This window comes from Myotis myotis, unplaced genomic scaffold (genome assembly GCF_014108235.1).
Source record: "Myotis myotis isolate mMyoMyo1 unplaced genomic scaffold, mMyoMyo1.p scaffold_m19_p_50, whole genome shotgun sequence".
NCBI lineage: Eukaryota > Metazoa > Chordata > Mammalia > Chiroptera > Vespertilionidae > Myotis > Myotis myotis.
Genome location: NW_023416358.1, coordinates 617,795 through 637,681, shown reverse-complemented (window position 1 = coordinate 637,681; position 19,887 = coordinate 617,795). Strand labels below are relative to the sequence as shown.

At 54.9% G+C, this 19,887-nt stretch overlaps 1 protein-coding gene across 3 annotated transcripts; it reads right to left on the bottom strand.

Annotated features, from left to right (window-relative positions):
* Positions 1–217: 217 nt before the first annotated feature.
* IL3RA (interleukin 3 receptor subunit alpha) lies at positions 218–18,888 on the bottom strand. 3 transcript variants are annotated; one of them, XM_036311161.1, is made up of 12 exons: positions 18,736–18,888; positions 16,334–16,425; positions 13,441–13,559; positions 12,300–12,423; positions 10,362–10,494; positions 9,114–9,301; positions 7,600–7,715; positions 6,707–6,733; positions 5,162–5,276; positions 3,568–3,673; positions 966–1,047; positions 218–781 (listed from the first exon to the last, which is right to left on the bottom strand). In XM_036311161.1, exons 2-12 carry the CDS (start codon positions 16,401–16,403, stop codon positions 707–709), a joined length of 1,155 nt encoding a protein of 384 aa, XP_036167054.1. In that variant the 5' UTR covers positions 16,404–16,425; positions 18,736–18,888; the 3' UTR covers positions 218–706. The 3 variants fall into 3 exon arrangements, with proteins under 3 accessions (XP_036167054.1, XP_036167056.1, XP_036167055.1); XM_036311163.1 differs by having other exon boundaries at positions 966–1,031; XM_036311162.1 differs by having other exon boundaries at positions 10,425–10,494.
* Positions 18,889–19,887: the final 999 nt, after the last annotated feature.

Genomic DNA, 19,887 nt, shown 5'->3' with positions numbered 1-19,887 from the left:
GTGAGGAAGGGAGAGGGATAGAGAATCAGAAACATCGATGAGAGAGAAACATCGATCAGCTGCCTCCTGCACGCCCCCACTGGGGATGTGCCCACAACCCAGGTACATGCCCTTGACGAGGAATCGAACCCGGGACCCTTCCGTCCGCAGGCCGATGCTCTATCCACTGAGCATGCTGGTCAGGGCCCCCTTTTTTTTAATACATTTTTATTGATTTCAGAGAGCGAGGGGGGAGAGAGAAACATCAACGATGGGAGAGAATCAAAGGGCACAGGCCCGGGTTGCGGGCTCCATCCCCAGTCGGGGGCGTGCAGGAGGCGGCGGGTCCATGATCCCCTCTCCTCATGGATGCCCCTCTCTCTCTCTCTCTCTCTCTCTGAAATGCATAAAAATATCTTTAACGAGGAGAAGAAAGTACATAATACGATTGAAAGACAGAAGTCCACACGATGGGGAGGAGATAGGACTCCAATTTCAGAAGCTGGGGGGGCGGTGCGGGTGTGGGGAACAGGACACCCCAGCAGCCTTGAGGTGAGGGGTGGGAGCCGTGTGTGTGCGGGGGGCCGGAGAGCGGGTTGAAAAAGCGCTTTATTTAGCTTCCTTCCCGGTGAACATCGCAGGTGGGCGTCCCCGCCCCGGTACACACATCCCCTCCGGAAGCCACCAGGCTGTGTGGGCACCTGGCCAGCCATGACCTCATCCGGGCTCACATCTCCCTTAAAACCTGCAGTTCAGCCACCGGACACTCCTCCTGGGTGGGTCGGCCGGCCTCCCAGGTAAACTGTGGGGTGAGGAGGGTCCGGGTGGGTCACAGGGCCTGGCCAGGGGGCAGGGGGCACGGGTTCTGGGTTCCCTGTCCTGTCTGCTTGCCGGCTACCCTTGTGGTCACCCCCCTTCCTGCTGCCTGGGCGGGACTGTGGCCACCTCCCCCCCAGAGGGACCCGTGGGCGGACACCTGGACGTACCATCTTCTCGTTCTGCAGGCTGCCCCCGATGGGGTCCTTCAGGTGCGGGATGGGCGGGAAGAGGGTCTTCAGCACCGAGTACCTGAGAAAGTCACCTGAGCGGGGCCTGGCACGGCCTGTATCCATCCACCCATCCACCCACCCATCCATCCAACCTCCATCCATCTACCCATCCATCCATCCATCCATCCACCCTCCATCTATATACCCACCCATCACCCATCCATCCATCCATCTACCCATCCTCCTCCATCCATCCATCCTCAGCCATCCTCATCCAGCCAGCTAACTACTATCATACTCCATCATCCCCCACCATCCACCGCACCACCTATCCATCCATCTACCCAGCCATACTCAGCATACACCCATCCGCCACCATCATCCAGCGACCCATCCATAACATCCATCCATCCATCCAGCTACCCATCCATCCATCAATCCATCCATCAGCTACCCATCCATCCATCCATCCATCCATCCAGCTACCCATCCATCCAGCCACCATCCACCCCTCCATCCATCCACCCTCCATCCATCCATCATCCACCCACCCATCACCCATCCATCCATCCATCCATCCATCCATCCATCCATCTACCCATCCATCCATCCATCCATCCATCCATCCAGCTACCCATCCACCCATCCATCCATCTACCCATCCATACATCCATCATCCACCCATCCATCCACCCACCTATCCATCCATCTACCCATCCATACATCCATCATCCACCCATCCATCCACCCATCCATCCAGCTACCCATCCACCCACCCATCATCCATCCATCCATCCACCCATCCATCTATCCATCCACCCATCCATCTATCCATCCACCCATCCATCCATCTATCTATACATCCACCCATCTATCCATCCACCCATCCATCCACCCATCCATCCATACATCCACCCACCCACCCACCCATCCATCCATCCATACATCCACCCATCCATCCACCCATCCATCCATACATCCACCCACCCACCCATCCATCCATCCATACATCCATCCATCCATCCACCCATCCATCCATACATCCATCCATCCATCCATCCATCCATCCACCATCCATCCATCCATCCACCCATCCATCCATCCATCCATCCACCCATCCATCCATCCATCCATCCACCCATCCATCCACCCATCCATCCATCCACCCATCCATCCACCCATCCATCCATCCACCCATCCACCCACCCATCCATCCATCCATCCATCCGTCCATCCATCCATCCATCCACCTATCCATCCACCCATCCATTCATCAATCCATCCATCCATCCTCCATGCCAGCGACGCAGGTTACCGGGTAGCTATAGGGACCCCCCTCTTCATTCCCCCCACCCCAGATGAGCCATCCTATTCTTAGTAGGAGTGCTGGTACCTGCACCTCCAAAGGGGAGGCCATGCCCTAGCCAGTGTTGATCAGTGGATAGCGCGCCGGCCTGCGGACTGAAGGGTCCTGGGTTCAATTCCCATCAAGGGCACGTACCTGGCTTGCAGGCTCCTCCCTACCGAGCCCTGGTCGGGGCGTGTGCAGGAGGCAACCCATGGATGTGTCTCTCTCACATCAATGTTTCTGTCTTTTGTGTTTTTGTTTTGTTTTATTTTGTTTTTACTCTCGGCCTTTCCCTCTCCCTTCCACTCTCTGCAAAAATGAAAAAATGGCCTCAGCACAGACCAGGCTGCGTCCACTTCGGAGACGCAGCTAGAGATGCCTGTCACCATAGCAACCTCCCCCTCCCTTGTCACCATGGCAACCTCCCCCCTCCCAACAGCGTCTGCTGGAAGTCCATGGTCCCCTACCCTGGGACTATGTCCCCTCCTCTGGGAGACTTGGGGAGAAGCCAGGAGAGAGACCTGGCAGGCGGGAGGGACCCCGAGGCCGGGGCGGGGTCATGGCGGGGCTCGCGGAGTCTGGACAATGTTTCAAGGAGCTAAATTGGGGGGTGGGGGCGGGGGGCACTGGGGCCACGCAAAGGAGCCGGATTGTAGCCTCCACGCACCCATCTGTTTGGGGGTCCGGATAGGGAAGGCAGGGGTCCCCCGGATACAGCCTTGGGGATCAGGCATCCAGGGGGGGGGGGTCCCCCAGGCGGCAGGGACCTCATAGATGGGCGAAGCCGGGGACAAGTTTTCCAAAATCCCCCTCGGGCCTGGCCGGTGTGGCTCAGTGGATAGAGCTCCAGCCTGCGGACCCGAAGGGTCCCGGGTTCGATTCCGGTCCAGGGCACGGACCTCGGTGGCAGGCTCCTCCCCGGCGGGGCGCGCGCAGGAGGCAACCCATCGATGTGTCTCTCTCACATCGAAGTTTCTCTCTGGCTTTCCCTCTCTCCCTACCACTCTCTCTAAAAATCAAAGGGAAAAATATCCTCGGGTGAGGATTTAAAAAATAAGAAGAAGAAGAAGAAAGAAAGAAAGAAAGAAGGAAACCAGGGCGGGGGGCTGCAGGCTGTGTGCGGGGACCCGCGAGCGCGCGCCCGGGCATCCAAGACGCGCGCGCGCGCCGGGTGGGTGGGGCGCGGGAGGAGGCGGCGGGCGGGGCGCACGGGGCTTGGTGCGCTCCTGGCAACCAGGGCTCGAGACTCACCTTCGGCAAAGGAAGACGGCTGTTCCCACGGTGAGCAGCGTCGCCAGCGCCATGAGGGAGGAGCTCAGCCAGACGTGGGAAAGCGCGCCCGCCCCCGGGTCACACACTGGAGGGTGGAGCACAGGGGACGACTCGCACCGGCCCAGGGGTGGGGGTGGAGGTGGGGAAGCGTCTGGGAAGGCGGTTTCAAGTACCCCCCGGGCATTTCCCTTAGGTCCCAGGTCCAGGTTGGGGCTCAGTCCAAGTGAGCACAGCGGCCACCTGCGCGCCCGGGCGCGCGGGAACCTCTCCAACGTCGCGCGCCCATTGCCGCGACCCCGATGCGCCCCACCACGCAGGGACACATTCAACCACACACAGCGCGCTCTGGCCTGGCCAGTCCTCAGGGACCCCGGGCAGAGCCTGGGTTTTCGCTTGGAGACGCGCGCCCGCCTCCTGGTCACACACTAGGGGAGGCACAAGGGACCCCTCGCGCCGGCCCTGGGGGAAGGGTGCCTGGGAAGGCGGTTTCAAGTATCCCCCGGGCATTTCCCTGAACTCCCAGGTCCAGTTTGGGGCTCAGTCCAGTGGGGACAGAGGCCATCTGCGCGCCCGGGCGCGCGGGAACCTCTCCAACGGGCGCGCGCCCATCTCCGGGACCCCAAGGCGCCCCACCACGCAGGGACACTTGGAGCCGCACGCACATTCAACCACACACAACGCGCTCTGGCCTGGCCAGTCCTCAGGGACCCCGGGGAAGAGACTGGGTTTTCGCTTGGAGACGCGCGCTCGCCTCCTGGTCACACACTAAGGGTAGGAGGTGGAGAGGACCCTTGGACCGGCCCTTGGGGTCTGGGATGGCGGCTTTACGCAGCCCCCGGGCATTTCCCAAAACCCTAAATCGGAGTTGGGGCGCGTGCAATGGGGACCTGGGCCACCTGCGCGCCCGGAAGCGTGGGAACCTCTCCAATGGCGCACGCCCATCGCCGGGACCCCGCTGCGCCCACCATGCAGGGACACTCGGAGCCACACCCACATATAACCACACACAGCGCGCTCTGGCCTGGCCAGTCCTCAGGGACCCGGGGAAGAGCCTGGGTTTTCAAAGACTTGGCACGTGTGTCGGCTGCAGAGGAGTCAGCTACGGCCAGAGGGGAGGGGACGCGCCCTGGGGTGGCGTGGGCCGGGCGAGTATGGATTTTTCTCATTCATTTTTATTTTTTTTTTTAAAAAAAGACTGCATAAAAGCCCGGCCAGCTTGGCTCAGGGCTTGAGCTTCGACCTATGAACCAGGAGGTCACCGGTTCGATTCCCGGTCAAGGCCACACGCCCGGGTTGGTGCGCTCCATCCATCCCCAGTCCGGGGCGTGCGGGAGGTAGCCGGTCCCTGATTCTCTCTCATCATGGATGTTTCTCTCTCTGTCTCCCTTTCTGAAAAAAAGAGGGAAGGGGTGGTGGTAGGGTGACGCCCCTCTATCTGGAAGGCAGACACCCCAGGGAGCTTTCAGACTGGGGGGGTGGGGGTGGGCGAGTCTGTTTCCTGGAGGAAGGCCAGTGCCCAAAGCCTTCATTCAACACTCGCCCAGGAGGGAGAGAGAAAGGGTGTCCCGCTCACCGAAACGCTGGGGGGCGCTCCACTGGCCGACCAGGTAGGGGGAGGAGGTCCGAGCTCGGATTTTCACCATGAAGGTTCCAGGGTTGGTCAGCCTGTAGGACTTATCTTCCTCGACCTATGATGCAAGGAAAACCAGCAAGACCAGGCCTAGCCCGTGTGGCTCAGTGGTTGAGCGTCAACCTAGGAACCAGGCGGTCACGGGTTCGATTCCCGGTCAAGGGCACAGGCCCGGGTTGAGGGCTCCATCCCCAGTCGGGGGCGTGCAGGAGGCGGCCGGTCCATGATTCTCCCTCATCATGGATGTTTCTCTCTCTGTTTCCCCCTCTCCCTTCCTCGCTGAAATCCATAAAAAAATATAAATTTTTTAAATGGTCTAATTCCTGGGAGGTAAATGATTCCTGAAAGCCACGGTGGCAGGGGCCGAGGCAGAGGTGGTTAGGGGTGATCAGGCTGGCAGGGGAGAGCAGTTAAGGGGCGATCAGGCCGGCAGGCGGGCGAGCAGTTAGGAGCCGGTACATCAATGGATCAATACATCTATGTATCCATTTACATAGGTTATTATGTATCCCCCATTGCTGATAATTATCTGTCTATAGATAGATAGATAGATAGATAGATATGCTAGAGGCCTGGTGCATGAAATTCGTGCACAGGGCCAGGGTGTCCCCCAACCCGGCCTGCACCCTATGTATTGATACATAGGTGTTGACTTTGGGGGTGTTGTGCCCTGAGCCCCGCAGTGTGGAATGCTGTCCTCCCCAAAAGAGGTGTGGCCCCCGGAACCTGGGAACGGGACCTCGTTTGGGAACAGGCCCTTTGCGGACGGGATGGGGTGAAGGCTCGGAGACGAGGCCGTCCTGGCTCGGGGGGGGGGGGGGCTCCCTCCAGGGACGGGGTCCTCGTCAGACACCGAAGAGGAGACGCAGACACAGAGGAGCAGCCACACATTGGCGTCAAAGAGAGAGAGAGAATGAGAACGAGAAGGAGAGAGCAAAACAGAAAGAATCCCTATAGCATAAAAGCCTAATATGCAAATCGACCCAATGGCGGAAGGACCAGTCGCTATGACACGCACTGACCACCGGGGGGCAGACGCTCAATGCGGGAGCTGCCTCCAGCCCCCAGACCCCAGGCCGGCCATGGCGGGTGCCGGTGGGGGACCCCCCCCCACCCCTGATCGCCTGCCGGTCGCCCCGCAGATTGGCCCTGATCGCCGGCCAGGCCTAGGGATCCTACCCGTGCATGGATTTCGTGCACCGGGGCCTCTAGAGAGAGAATGAGAGAGAGAGAGAGAGAGAGAGTCAAAGCTAATGGATGTTTGGCCAATGCATGGTCAGCCGTGTGGAATGACGCGGGTTAGAGCTGACGGTCTGTGACTTTCCCCCCCAAGTTCCCTGCCCGGCCCAGCTTAAGGAATTGGGGGGGGGGCGTTGGGGTGCCCCTCTGTGGGTGGCCCCAGGCGGACAGCAGCCTCTCTGAGCTGCCCCTCAGGCACCCGGCTCCCCCCGTCTTCCCCATGGACATTTCCAAGAGGGGTGCGCTTACCGTCGATGTGAACGGCGGGTTGGCGCCCTGCAAGACACAAGCCAACAGCCCTGGGTCGGGGGGTGCCCCTGAGAGGGTCCGAGAGTGTCCGAGAGGGTGGACGTTCACAGAAACGGAGTGTGAAACGGCCAGCGATGACCGGCCGGTGTGGTTCAGTGGTTGAGGCTCGACCTACGAGAGCCTGGCGGTCCCGGGTTCGATTCCCGGCCAAGGGCACTTGCCCGTGTTATGCGCTCGGCCCCCAGTCGGGGGCGTGCGGGAGGCGGCCGACCCATGATTCTGGCTCATCATGGATGTTTCTCTCTCTCTCTCCCTTCCTCTCTGAAATTAATAAAAATATATTTTAAAAAATAATAAATATAAATATAAATATATTTTTTTAAAAATAAATAATATAAAAATAAAATAATAATAAATAAATAAATATAAAAAAAATAAATATAAACAGTGCATATAAAATAGAAACGGATGGCCAGTTAGAAAACACGACATGTCAATAGATGAGGAGGATAAATCATAAAGATAACACATCAATCATGAATATACATGGATAAGGGAGTATACGGTGATGAATCACGCAGGATAAATAATGTACGTAAAACAACATACAGCTATAACACGCAGGGAGTCGGCTATAAAAATGATCAGCCATGACGACCCCGGCCGGTGTGGCTCGGTGGATAGAGCGTCCGCCTGCAGACGGAAGAAGGGTCCCGGGTTCGAGTCCCGGTCAAGGGCACCTGCCCGTGTAATGCGCTGGGTCCCCAGTAGGGGGCGTGCGGGAGGCGGCCGACCCATGATTCTGGCTTATCTGTTGATGCTTTTCTCTCTCTCTCCCTTCCTTCTTCTCTGAAATCCATAAAAATACATTTTCAAAGGGCGGAAGGATTTACCTGTCGTATTTCGAGCTCGTAGTCAAACTGCTTCTGCAAGTGGCTGGACATGTCCCATTCCAGGAGCGCGAGAGACTCGTTGCAGGAGGCGCTGATGTTGGGTGCGATCAACTTCTCTGGTGGGGAAAAAAAAGGAAAAAAGAAAAAAAAAGGGAAAAAAAAAGCTCAGATCAGTGAAACAACCAAAAAAAAAAAAAAAAAAAATCTATATTTTCCCCCAGCCCAGTAGGGGGCGTGCAGGAGGCGGCCGATCCATGATTCTCTCTCCCCGCCGTTCGTATTGCTAAAGCGTGTCCCAAAATTCACGCAAGAAGTCATTTTGATAGAAAACACAGGTTTATCTTTAAAAATCGTACATGTTTTATTGATTCTCAAAGGACACAGTCTAGGGTTATGGATGGAACAGCACAGCGGGTCCACGGCCTCCACGGCTTTGCTGACACAGACGCAGGATAAATAATGTCTGTGAAACAACAGACAGATGTAACAAGTAGGTAGTTGGGTATGAAAATGATCAGTCATGGCCCTGGCCGGTGTTGCTCAGTGGGTAGAGCGCCGGCCTGCAGACGGAAGGGTCCCGGGTTCGATTCCCGGTCAAGGGCACAGGCACGGGTTGCAGGCTGGATCCCCAGTAGGAGGCGTGCAGGAGGCGGCCGACCCATGGTTCTCTCTCATCCTTAGTATTTCTCATTTCTCCTGGAGGCCACTTACCTGACATGCTATTCCATACATAACCCTAGACTGTATCCTTTATGAATCAAAAAAAAATTTACAATTTTTAATGACAAATCTGTGTTTTCTACCAAAATGACTTCTTGCGTGAATTTTGGGACACGCTTTATCTCCCTTTCCTATTCATTCCTCTCTAAAACCAATTAAAATATATATATATATATTTTTAAATATATTTTATTGATTTTTTACAGAGAGGAAGGGAGAAAGATAGAGAGTTAAAACATTGATGGGAGAGAAAGATCGGTCAGCTGCCTCCTGCACGCCCCCCACTGGGGATGTGCCCGCAACCCAGGTCCATGCCCTTGACCGGGAATCAAACCCGGGACCCTTCCGTCCGCAGGCCGACGCTCTACCCACTGAGCCCCACCGGCCAGGGCTTGCAGGGTAAATTTTTAGGTAGAAAGTTTTGTATGGTTTTTGAATGACGTCATAAATATCCAAATGGCTTTTGGCCGGAAAAAATGATTCACCTGCATTTCGACCTCAGGACAGAACGCTTAAAAGCCTGCTTGGTGCCCGGCCAGTGTGGCTCAGTGGTTAGAGCGTCGCCCTAGGAACCAGGAGGTCCCGGGTTCGAATCCGGGTCAAGGGCACAGGCCCGGGTTGCGGGCTCCATCCCCAGTGTGGGGCGTGCAGGAGGCGGCCGATCCATGATTCTCTCTCATCACGGATGTCTCTCTCTCTCCATCCCTCTCCCTTCCTCTCCAAAATCATTTTTTTTTTTTTTAAAAAAATGCATCTATGAAAAAAAGAAGTTTCCTGGACCCTCAATCACTCACCGATCTTGGACAATTCGGAGAATAATTCAGAGCAGGGAATCGTGTCCCCGTGGCTGGTGCCCGTCACCCAGAACTGGTAGAACAGGTGTTGTTTTGGGTCGAAAAAGGCAGAGATGTTGTCAAACCGGCACGCGGTGTGTTTGCCCTCGGTCGTCAGGTACCTGGGACACGCCCACCGCTGAGCGGTGCTGCACGAAGGGGGCGTGGTTAAGAAGGATGGCCTAGCCCCGCCCAGGAGACAACTGCCACGCCCAGCAGATGCTAGCCCCGCCCAGAAGTCCCTAAGCCCCGCCCAGAAGTCCTTAGTCCCGCCCAGATGCCCATCCTAGTCCCGCCCAGAAGTCCTTAGTCCGCCAGAAGCCTTAGTCCCGCCCAGAAGTCCTTTAGTCCCACCCAGAAGTCCTTAGTACCCGCCCAGAAAGCCTTAGTCCCGCCCCAGAAGCCCTTAGCCCCGCCCAGAAGACCTTAGTCCCGCCCAGAAGTCCCTAGTCCCGCCAGCAGAAGTCCTTAGTCCCGACCAGAAGACCTTAGTCCCGCCCAGAAGTCCTAGTCCCGCCCAGAGCCCTTAGACCCGCCAGAAGCCCTTAGTCCCGCCCAGAAGTCCTTAGTCCCGCCCAGAAGTCATTAGCCCCGCCCAGAAGTCTTAGTCCCACCCAGAAGCCCTTAGTCCCGCCCAGAAGCCCTTAGTCCCGCCCAGAAGCCCCTTAGCCCCGCCCAGAAGTCCTTAGTCCTGCCCAGAAGCCCTTAGTCCCGCCCAGAAGTCCTTAGTCCCGCCCAGAAGCCCTTAGTCCCGCCCAGAAGCCCTTAGACCCGCCCAGAAGCCCTTAGCCCCGCCCAGAAGCCCTTAGTCCCGCCCAGAAGCCCTTATTCCCGCTCAGAAGTCCTTAGACCCGCCCAGAAGCCCTTAGACCCGCCCGAGCAAGCCCTTAGCCCCGCCCAGAAGTCTTTAACCACGCCCTGAAGTCCTTAGCCCCGCCCAGAAGTCCTAAGCCCCGCCCAGGAGACCCTAGCCACGCCCTTGAGACAAAGCCACGCCCAGGAAACCTTAGCTCCGCCCAGTAGACCCTAGCCACGCCCAGGAGACCCAAGCCACGCCCATGAGACCCTAGCCAATTCCAGGAGGCTGTGGCCCCGCCCAATGGCTCTGGCCCCGCCCAGGAGACCCTAGTCCCGCCCAGGAGGCCCCAGCCCGCCCAGGAGATCCTAGCCCCGCCCAGGAGGCGCCAGCCCCGCCCAAGGCCCCCCTACCTGGAGTGCTCCAAGTGGAAATAATATTGGACGTCGCTGGGGGCCGCCCTGCCCACCGCCCACCTGCAGGTCAGGGCGTCCTTGTCATGGACCTCGCAGGCCAGGCCCTCAGCAGCTGCGGCGGGGTTCCCTTCTACACGTACGAAGACGAGAGCAAAACAAACAAAAAAAAGCAAAGAAAATTACAAAAAAAAGGCAAAGAAAATTCTTCCCACCAATTCCAAAAAAGACCGATGAAAAAATGCAAAAATTACAAAAATATGCAAAGAAAATGGCCCCCAAAAAAATGCAAAAATTACAGAAAAAAAATGCAAGGGAGAAAGCCGAAAAATACAAAAATTACAAAAACATGCAAGGAAAATAGCCAAAAATAAAAAATGCAAAAATTACAAAAATATGCAAGGAAGAAAACCGACAAATGCAAAGATTACCTAAAGATGCCAAGAAGATCAGAAGAAGAAGAAGAAGAAGAAAAAAAAAGCAAGGGAGTTAGCCAAAAAATGCAAAAATTACAAAACAATGCAAGGAAGAAAACCGACAAATGCAACGATTACCAAAAGATGCAAAGAAGATCGCAAAAAAACAAAAAAAATTGCAACGGAGAAAGCTGAAAAATACAAAAATTACAAAAACATGCAAGAAAAATAGCCAAAAAAAAAAGCGCAAAAATTACAAAAAAATACTGCAAGGAAGAGAACTGAAAAATGCAAAGATTACCAAAATATTCAGATTACCAAAAAAAAAAAAAAAAAAAAGCCAGGAAGATCACCACAAATGTAAGGAAGAGAAAAGTAAAAACAACAAAAAAAACCCCCACACACGCTCACACACACACTCACACTCACACCCCCCCCCACACACACCCCAAGTTCCTTTTGCCTTGGCTGGTGTGGCTCAGTGGTCAGAGCATCACCCTGCACCCCAAAGGGTCGCAGGTTCGATTCCCACTCAAGGGCTACTGCGGGTCGAGCCCACAACCTGGGCGTGTGCCCTTGACCGGGAATCGAACCCGTGACCTCCTGGTTCCTAGGTTGATGCTTAACCACTGAGCAACACCGGCTGGGCTCAAAGTAATGATTTTTGATATTCAGACGACCGATTCATGATTAAAAGCAAAAAATATATATAGTGTCCCAAAATTCACGCAAGAAGTAATTTTGATAGAAAATACAGGTTTATCATTAAAAACTGTAAATTTTTCATTGACTCATAAAGGACACAGTCTAGGGTTTATGAATGGAATAGCACTTCGGGTCCATGGCCTCCCTGGCTTTGCTGGCACAGACGCAAAGCCGCGGTCTTCATTGGTCTTCCCTGTCCCGGCTCCTGGGCCATCATTGGTCCTTGGTGATGCTGATCGAATCGAAGGGATTGACATCCAAGGGCAACAGATATGAGAATCTGATTCAATAAACTGAGTCAAATCAGGCTTTTATTTGTTGTTGTTGTGAATGCTCACGCAGAATTCAAATCTTGCGTGAATTTTGGGACACTATCTATCTATCTATCTATCTATCTATCTATCTATCTACCTACCTATCATCTATCTATCATCTATATCTATCTATCATCTATCAATCTATCATCTATCCATCTATCATCTATCCTATCAATGTATCTATGTATCTATGTATCTATCTATTATCTATCTATCATCTATCTATCTATCTATCTATCTATCTATCTATCTATCTATCTATCTATATCTATATCTATCTATCTATCTATCTATCTATCTATATCGATCTATCTATCTATCTATCTATCTATCTATCATCTATCTATCTATCTATCTATCTATCTATCTATCTATCTATCTATCTATCTATCTATCTATCTATCTATCTATCATCTATCTATCTATCTATCTATCTATCTATCTATCTATCTATCTATCTATCTATTTATTTATCAATATATATAGCATTTAGCCCTCACCTTGCTTGGGATACTCAATCCACGTGGAGTACGGCTCACCGTCGATCACGGTGACCTTGACCGTGTAGTTCGTCCGCGTGCATTTGGGGAGCAGGAAGAACTGGCAGAAAAGGTTGTTTTCGGCCTGAGCGAGACGGAGGAATGTCCCGTTTAGAGACACTCAGCATATTTAACCTTGATTTTTTGTGTGTGTTTCATACTTTTACTGAGTTCAGAGGGGAAAGGACAGGGAGAGAGACAGGAATCATCCTCCCTATCTACATTATAAATGGCCAGTGACCATAACGCGTAACGACCAAACGACCGGTCACCAGGCCGTGCATGGGGCACCTCTCGGGCTCTCCCCCACCGCCCCCCGGGGCGCCGGCAGTGTCCTCAGAGCGTGTGAGGCATTCCGGGGCAACGGACATGGCCCTGAAGCCAGGCTTGGCCTAGGGGACCCTACACGGGCACAATTCAATCATGCTTTGAGCCTCTAGTACTAGTATAATAAAAGCCTAATATCCTAAGCGTCCGACCGTCTGTTCGACCGCCCGACCAGTCGCTATGACGCACACTGACCACCATGGGGCAGAAGCTCTGACCGGTAGATCAGCTTGCTGCTGGGGTCTGGGCGAGACGGGTTGGACACGCCCTGGATTCCTCTTGCGGCCCCTCCCCGGCCGCGATCGTGCAATGGTGGGGCCCCTCGGCCTGGCCTGTGCCCTCTCGCCATCCGGGACCCATCGGGGGACTTCGGAGAGCCGGTTTCGGCCCAATCCTGCAGGCCAGGGAAAGGGACCCCACTGGTGCACGAATTCGTGCACCTGGCGTCTAGTCAAAGATAAGAGGGAATCATGGACCGGCTGCCTCCTGCCCGCCCCCTACTGGGCATCGAGCCCGCAACCCGGGCACGTGCCGTGACCTCCTGGTTCATCGGCCGATGCTCAGTTGCTGAGCCAAACAGGCTGGGCCGAGCGGTACCATCTTCGACATTTTGCAGACGACCCACCCTGAGCCTGGTGCCCGTAAATGCCTCGCCCCACAGCCCACAGGCCAGGGGGTGCCCCGAGATGGGCTCAGGCTCAACGATTGCCTGTTCTCTGGTCAGGGGAAGACTTGGTATCGTCTGGTGTGCTACGTCCAGGGGAACGGCTTTTACCTTTGCGTTGAAAGTGGAACCTTCGACGCATTCGATGCTGGAGACGTTGCCACGGAGATCCCAGGTCAGCCTCTTGGTCCCGGGCTCCATCCTGACGTTCGTAATCGGCGGGTTTGGATCTGAAGGGTGGAGGGTTAGGAGAGAGACGGGGACGCTAAAACCCGCCCCCCGACGGGAAACTTCGTTCTCTCTCTGACTTAGGCAATATTGTGGAAACGTGGAGTTATTTTTTAAAAAAAAATGTCCTATAGAATAAAAGCCTAATATGCTAAGTGTCCCGTCAGCCGGTCCGCCATTCAAGCAATCAAAGCGTAAGATGCTAATGATATGCTAATGGCACTCCACCACTCGCTATGACGTGTACTGACCACCAGGGGGCAGATGGTTGACCAGTCGCTGTGACGTGCACTGACCACCAGGGGGCAGATGGTTGACCAGTCGCTGTGACATGCACTGACCACCAGGGGGCAGACAGTCAACGGGACAACCAGTCGCTGTGACGTGCACTGACCACCAGGGGGCAGACAGTCGACGGGACAACCAGTCGCTGTGACGTGCACTGACCACCAGGGGTCAGATGGTTGACCAGTCGCTATGACGTGCACTGACCACCAGGGGGCAGATGGTGACCAGTCGCTGTGACGTGCACTGACCACCAGGGGGCAGACAGTCAACGGGACAACCAGTCGCTGTGACGTGCACTGACCACCAGGGGGCAGACAGTCGACATGTCGCTATGACGTGCACTGACCACCAGGGGGCAGACGCTCAGACCGGTAGGTGAGCTTGCTGCTGGGGTCCGGCCGATCGGAACTGAGCGAGATGGGCCGGACACACCCTGGAGCCCCCCTATGGTCCCTCCCCGGCCCCGATCGTGCACCCGTGGGGTCCCTCGGCCTGGCCTGCGCCCTCTTGCAATCCGGGCTGAGGGACTCCACCCCCAGTGCACAAATTTTGTGCACCGGGCCTCTAATATATATGTATATACCTGGCCGGTTTGGCTCAGTGGATAGAGCCTTGACCTGCGGACTGAAGGGTCCCGGGTTCGATTCCCGGTCAAGGGCACGGACCTGGGTTGCGGGCACTTCCCCAGTGGGGGGCGTGCAGGAGGCGGCCGATCGATGTTTCTCTCTCATCGATGTTTCTGACTCTCTCTCCCTCTCCCTTCCTCTCTGTAAAAAATCAATAAAATATATTTAAAAAAAATACCCCCAAAAAACTTACGGAAAAGAAAAAAAAAACCCCCAAAGGCAATAAAAACTTCAGGAACCCTGGACTACATTTGTTTTCATCGTTGCTTGCTGACTGTATTATAAAATTCTAGCAGAAGCAAATTTTGAACAAAACATATCATGTTAAAATAGAGAGGGACGCCCTCCCCCCCAAAATCCCCCACAAAATCGCCATCTTCGGGGCAAGAACGGGCGTCTTTAGCGAGACCATCGTCGCCCATAAAAGCCGACTTAGCACTGGGCACCGCTTCGGAGATTTAGGGCGACAAAATCTGAGCAAACTTCATGAAATCGTCGTTCCTGTTATAAAACATCGGGCAGATCAATGCCAGCGGTGGCCTATTTTAGAACTGCCAGGGGTTCAAAAGGGAACGAAAAGGCGCCCCCCCCCCCGCCCTCTCCACCGTCCCCCCCCCTTTGGAGGCAAAGAAACCACCGGCAAAAGGTTATGAAATGTTGTGGTTGACCATCTCCGCTCACCCCACCCCGGCTGGTGCAACCAGGCCCCAGCGGCCGCGGTTGGCCTGTTCAGGATGAGAATATTCTCCTTTTTCTAAGATATTCAGACGACAAAATCCCCTCCGCCCCAGCCCCCCAAGTGTCCGGAAAAAAAAAAAAAGACCTATACACAGAGTCCCTTTATTTGTTATTATTATTATTATTATTTTTTAAAAAGCATATTTTATTGATTTTTTACAGACAGGAAGGGAGAGGGATAGAGAGTTAGAAACATCGATGATGAGAGAGAATCATGGATCGGCCGCCTCCTGCACGCCCCCGACTGGGGATGGAGCCCGCAACCAGGGCATGTGCCCTTGACCGGGAATCGAACCCGGGACCTCCTGGTTCCTAGGTCGACGCTCAACCACTGAGCCACACTGGCCGGATTCCATCATGTCTTATAGCTGCACTAGAGGCCCCGGTGCATGAATTCGTGCACCAGTGGGGTCCCTCGGCCTGGCCTGCGGGGTGGGGCCGAAACCGGCTGTCCGACATCCCCCGAGGGGTCCCGGATGGCGAGAGGGTTCCAGGGCGTGTCCGCCCGTCTTGCTCAGTCCCGATCAGCCAGACCCCAGCAGCAAGCTAACCTACCGGTCATAGCGTCTGCCCCCTGGTGGTCAGTGCACGTCATAGCGACTGGTCGACCCGTCGACTGTCTGCCCCCTGGTGGTCAGTGCATGTCACAGCGGCTGGTCGACCAGTTAACTGCCCCCCGGTGGTCAGTGCATGTCATAGCAAGCGGTTGAGCCGCCTTAGCATATCATCAGCATATGACGCTTTGATTGGTTGAACGGCCGAACGGCCGACCGGACACTTAGCATATTAGGCTTTTACTATATAAAACTAGAGGCCCGGTGCATGAAATTCGTGCACTGGGGGTGTGGGTTGTCCCTCAGCCCGGCCTGCACCCTCTTTCAATCCAGGCTGCTGGCTCCTAACCCCTCACCTGCCTGCCTGCCGGCCAGCTCGCCCCTAACCTCCCTGCCTGCCGGCCTGCTTGCCCCAACTTCCACCCCCCGCCACCCTCATGGCCCCCAAGATCTCCCAGTCTAATTAGCATATTACCCTTTGATTCGTATCGATGTGACTCTATGGCGTTCGTGAGGCCACCGGTTTCCACTCAACGCAAAGCACCTGCCCAGCGCAGGCGGGCGGCCTACCTTGGTCCTTGTGCAGCAGGACAGAGACGGGGGGCGCCAGGAGCAGGGCGGCGAGCCAGAGCGAGGCCATGGTGAGAGGGCGAGGGGCTGAGCTGCAGGACGAGGGAGAGGTACCTGGTGGGTGTCCTTTCCTCAGGGAAGGAACCTCCTCTGTGTGCACACGGGTGTGTGCGGTAATCTTCCTGCACTGTCTGCACACACACACGGCTACAGGTGTAGACATGCACACGGGCATCTGTGCATAGGATAGGCCGGCGATGGCGAACCTCTGACACGCGTGTCCGAGGCGACACGCGAACTCATTTTTTTGGGGGTTGATTTTTCTCTGTTCAGTGGCATTGAAATATATAAAATAAACATCAAAAATATAAGCCTTTGTGTGACTCTGGTTGCAAAGATCAAAACATGTCTGTAGGTGACAGGGCACCAGAGTTAAGTGACGGTTCTTCAAAATGCGGACACGCCCAGCTCGAAAGGTTCGCCGTCGCTGGTCTAGGCGCTGGAGGGACCCAGGTGTGCGTGTTTGCCCGCATGCGTGTACCTGTGGGTTTGCAGGCGTGTGCGTGTATGTGCCTCCATGTGTATGCACGTGCACCTCTGTGCATATATGCACGTGTGTGCATGTGTCTGCCAGTGAGCACACGTGTGCATGGGTGCCTGTCTCTATTCAGGCGTGCATCTGCGTGTGTATAAAAAGGTGTGTGCAGCCCTGACCGGTGTGGCTCAGTGGCTAGAGCGTCGGCCTGCAGACTCAAGGGTCCCGGGTTCGATTCCAGTCAGGGGCATGGACCTGGGTTGCGGGCACATCCCCAGTGGGGGGTGTGCAGGAGGCGGCTGATGGATGCTTCTCTCTCATCCATGTTTCTAACTCTCTATCCCTCTCCCTTCCTCTCTGTAAAAAATCAATAAAATATATTTAAAAAAAGGTGTGTGCAGAGCTGTCTGCATGCATGCAGGCACGGTGTATGTGCACACGTATACGCCTGCATGTATGTGTTCCTCATGTGCCTGTGTGTGCCTGCCTGTGCACGCACACACATGTGACATGCATGCACAGGCACAGTTGCGTGCACACCCGTGTCTGCCTGTGGGCACACATGTGTGTGCATGCATGCATGTGCCTGCTGCTACATCCGTGTATATGTGCCTCACATGCCACCTGTGTACACGCATGTATGCACCTGCCTGTGTGCTCATGTCTGCATGGGCATGCCCAGGCGTGGGGGCTGGTTTGTAGGCATGTTTGCACATATCAACGTTTGCTTGTGTGTGCACAGCTACGCACGCGTGTGTGCCTGTGCACGTGTGTCCGTCCGTGTGTGTGTATAAGTCAGCCCTGGGGTTTCCCAACCCCCCTGCAGACACCCGGACACCACGCGCCAGGAAAATCACCAGGAAGCGCCGTGATGACAAAGCCCTGGAAGGAAGTCTAATTAAGGGCCAGCAATCAGGGCGGACAGCACTTCCTGGAGGGACCCAGTTACTGTAACCGGACCCCGCGTTGTGCCAACGTCCCAGCCAAGACCGTAACCCGGGGGATCCCGAGTCCCCCTCTGTCCTTGGATGGGGGGCCACCCTTGCCCAGGATGACCTGGTCTCAGACCCCCCAATGGGCCCTCCACCCCCTCCATCCCTCCGCACCCTGACTCCTCTTTTTGCAAACATCTATTATTTATATTTTTAAAAAATATTTTTTTAATTGATTTCAGGGAGGAAGGGAGAGGGAGACAGAGAGAGAAAGAGAAACATCCATGATGAGAGGGAATCCTGGATCCCCCGCCTCCTGCACGCCCCGCACTGGGGATGGAGCCCACAACCCGGGCCTGTGCCCTTGACAGGATTCGAACCCAGGACCATTCAGTCCGCAGGCAGGCGCTCTACCCAACGAGCCGCACCGGCTAAGGCTGCAAACCTCTGTATCGCTTTGGGCTCGGACCCTTTTCCAGGAGAGGAGAGTTGCGGGTCTGTGAGAGGAATACAGACAAGCTGGTCCCCAAACGCATGGGAACCCCACCCGCTCTGAGTGCCCTGCGCGCACCCTGATAATCGCTCCAACAATAATTAAGATCTTGAGCTGACCGGCCGGTGTGGCTCAGGGGTTGCGCATCGACCAATGAACCGGGAGGTCAGGGTTCGATTCCCGGTCAAGGGCACGTGCCCGGGTTGCGGGCTCCATCCCCCAGCGTGGGGCGTGCCGGAGGCAGCCGGTCCCTGATCCACTCTCCTCATGGATGTCTCTCTCTCCCCCTCTCCCTTCCTCTCTCTCTGAAATGAATAAAAATATATATTTAATGAAAAAATAACTAAATCTTGGGCTTTTGCCACTGGGGACAAGCCCTTGAATCCCGTGGGCGTGGCCCCCGGACACCACGTCCCCCGCGAACCCAGCACCTGCGTCTTACCTGGTGCGCCCAGGGCGCAGCGCGCGCAGATCCAAGTCCCCGCCGGCTGGTCCCCAGGCGGCCTCGGGGTCCCCCTCCAGGCCCTCCCTCCGCCCCCCACTTCTGCCTCCGGCTGCCCAGAGCCGAAGAGAAACCCCAATGCTTGTTTTTTTTTGGCCAATTCAGCCTTTTTTATAGCCTCTGTCTGGGGCCCCGCCCCTCGCGTCCTAATGGACCTAGTGCGCGCTCCCCCACCCCACCCCCCGCGCGTCCTCAGAAAATCGGGGTGTTTCCTTGAAATGCACCCCCCTCTCACCTCCACCCTCTTTCTCAACAGATCGGTTGCTTGTTCTCCTTTGTCTTAAAAAAAGGTTCCTGTTTAAAAAAAAAATAAATAAAGATAAATGTAATCTGGGTTCAAAGAGACATCCGCGGTGTGGCCAGTGCGCGCGCAAGGGGGCAGCTGGGGTCAAGTTCAACCCGCGGGGCGGCCCGCAGCTTCCCTTCCAGCCTGACTCGGACTCCAGCTTTTCCCTCCGCCCCTCCCCGTCCTTCCGACCGACCGACCGACCAACCGTCACAGGTCACTGCTGCCAGGGCTCAGCCTCGTCCCCCCCAAATCCCCCCACACCCCCGCCCCCCACAATCCTCCCTTCCCCGCCAGGCTTCTGGCACCCGAGACCCGGGCTGGCTTCCCTCCCCCCCCCCCCCCGAACCCCTGCTGTGTCCGGAAGGACGCCCGGAAGGACGCCCGGTCGAATTAGCATATTCACTTTTTTTTTTTTTAAATTTCCTTGTCACCGTTGAAGTTTTATTGTTACACATCAATATCCAGTAAAACAAGCTTCTCATTGCTACGGAGAGCACAGCATTGTCTGGCGAGCAGGGAACCTATCGGTTGCGATTGACTTTTTATTATTATTATAGATGTTTTGTTGTGTTTTATTTTCAATTTTTTTTTATTTTTTTATTTTTAAACAAGACCGTTGTTGCCGGTGTAATTACGTGAAGGTGGAAACAGGCGATTTGTCCATGTATTATTTTATTTTTTTTTAAAAAAAATTATTAAATTTTTTTTAAATCCTCACTGCAGGATATAGACAAATATTTAAATATATTTAAATGCATTTATTTAAATATATTTAAATATATTTATTTAGATGTATATTTAAA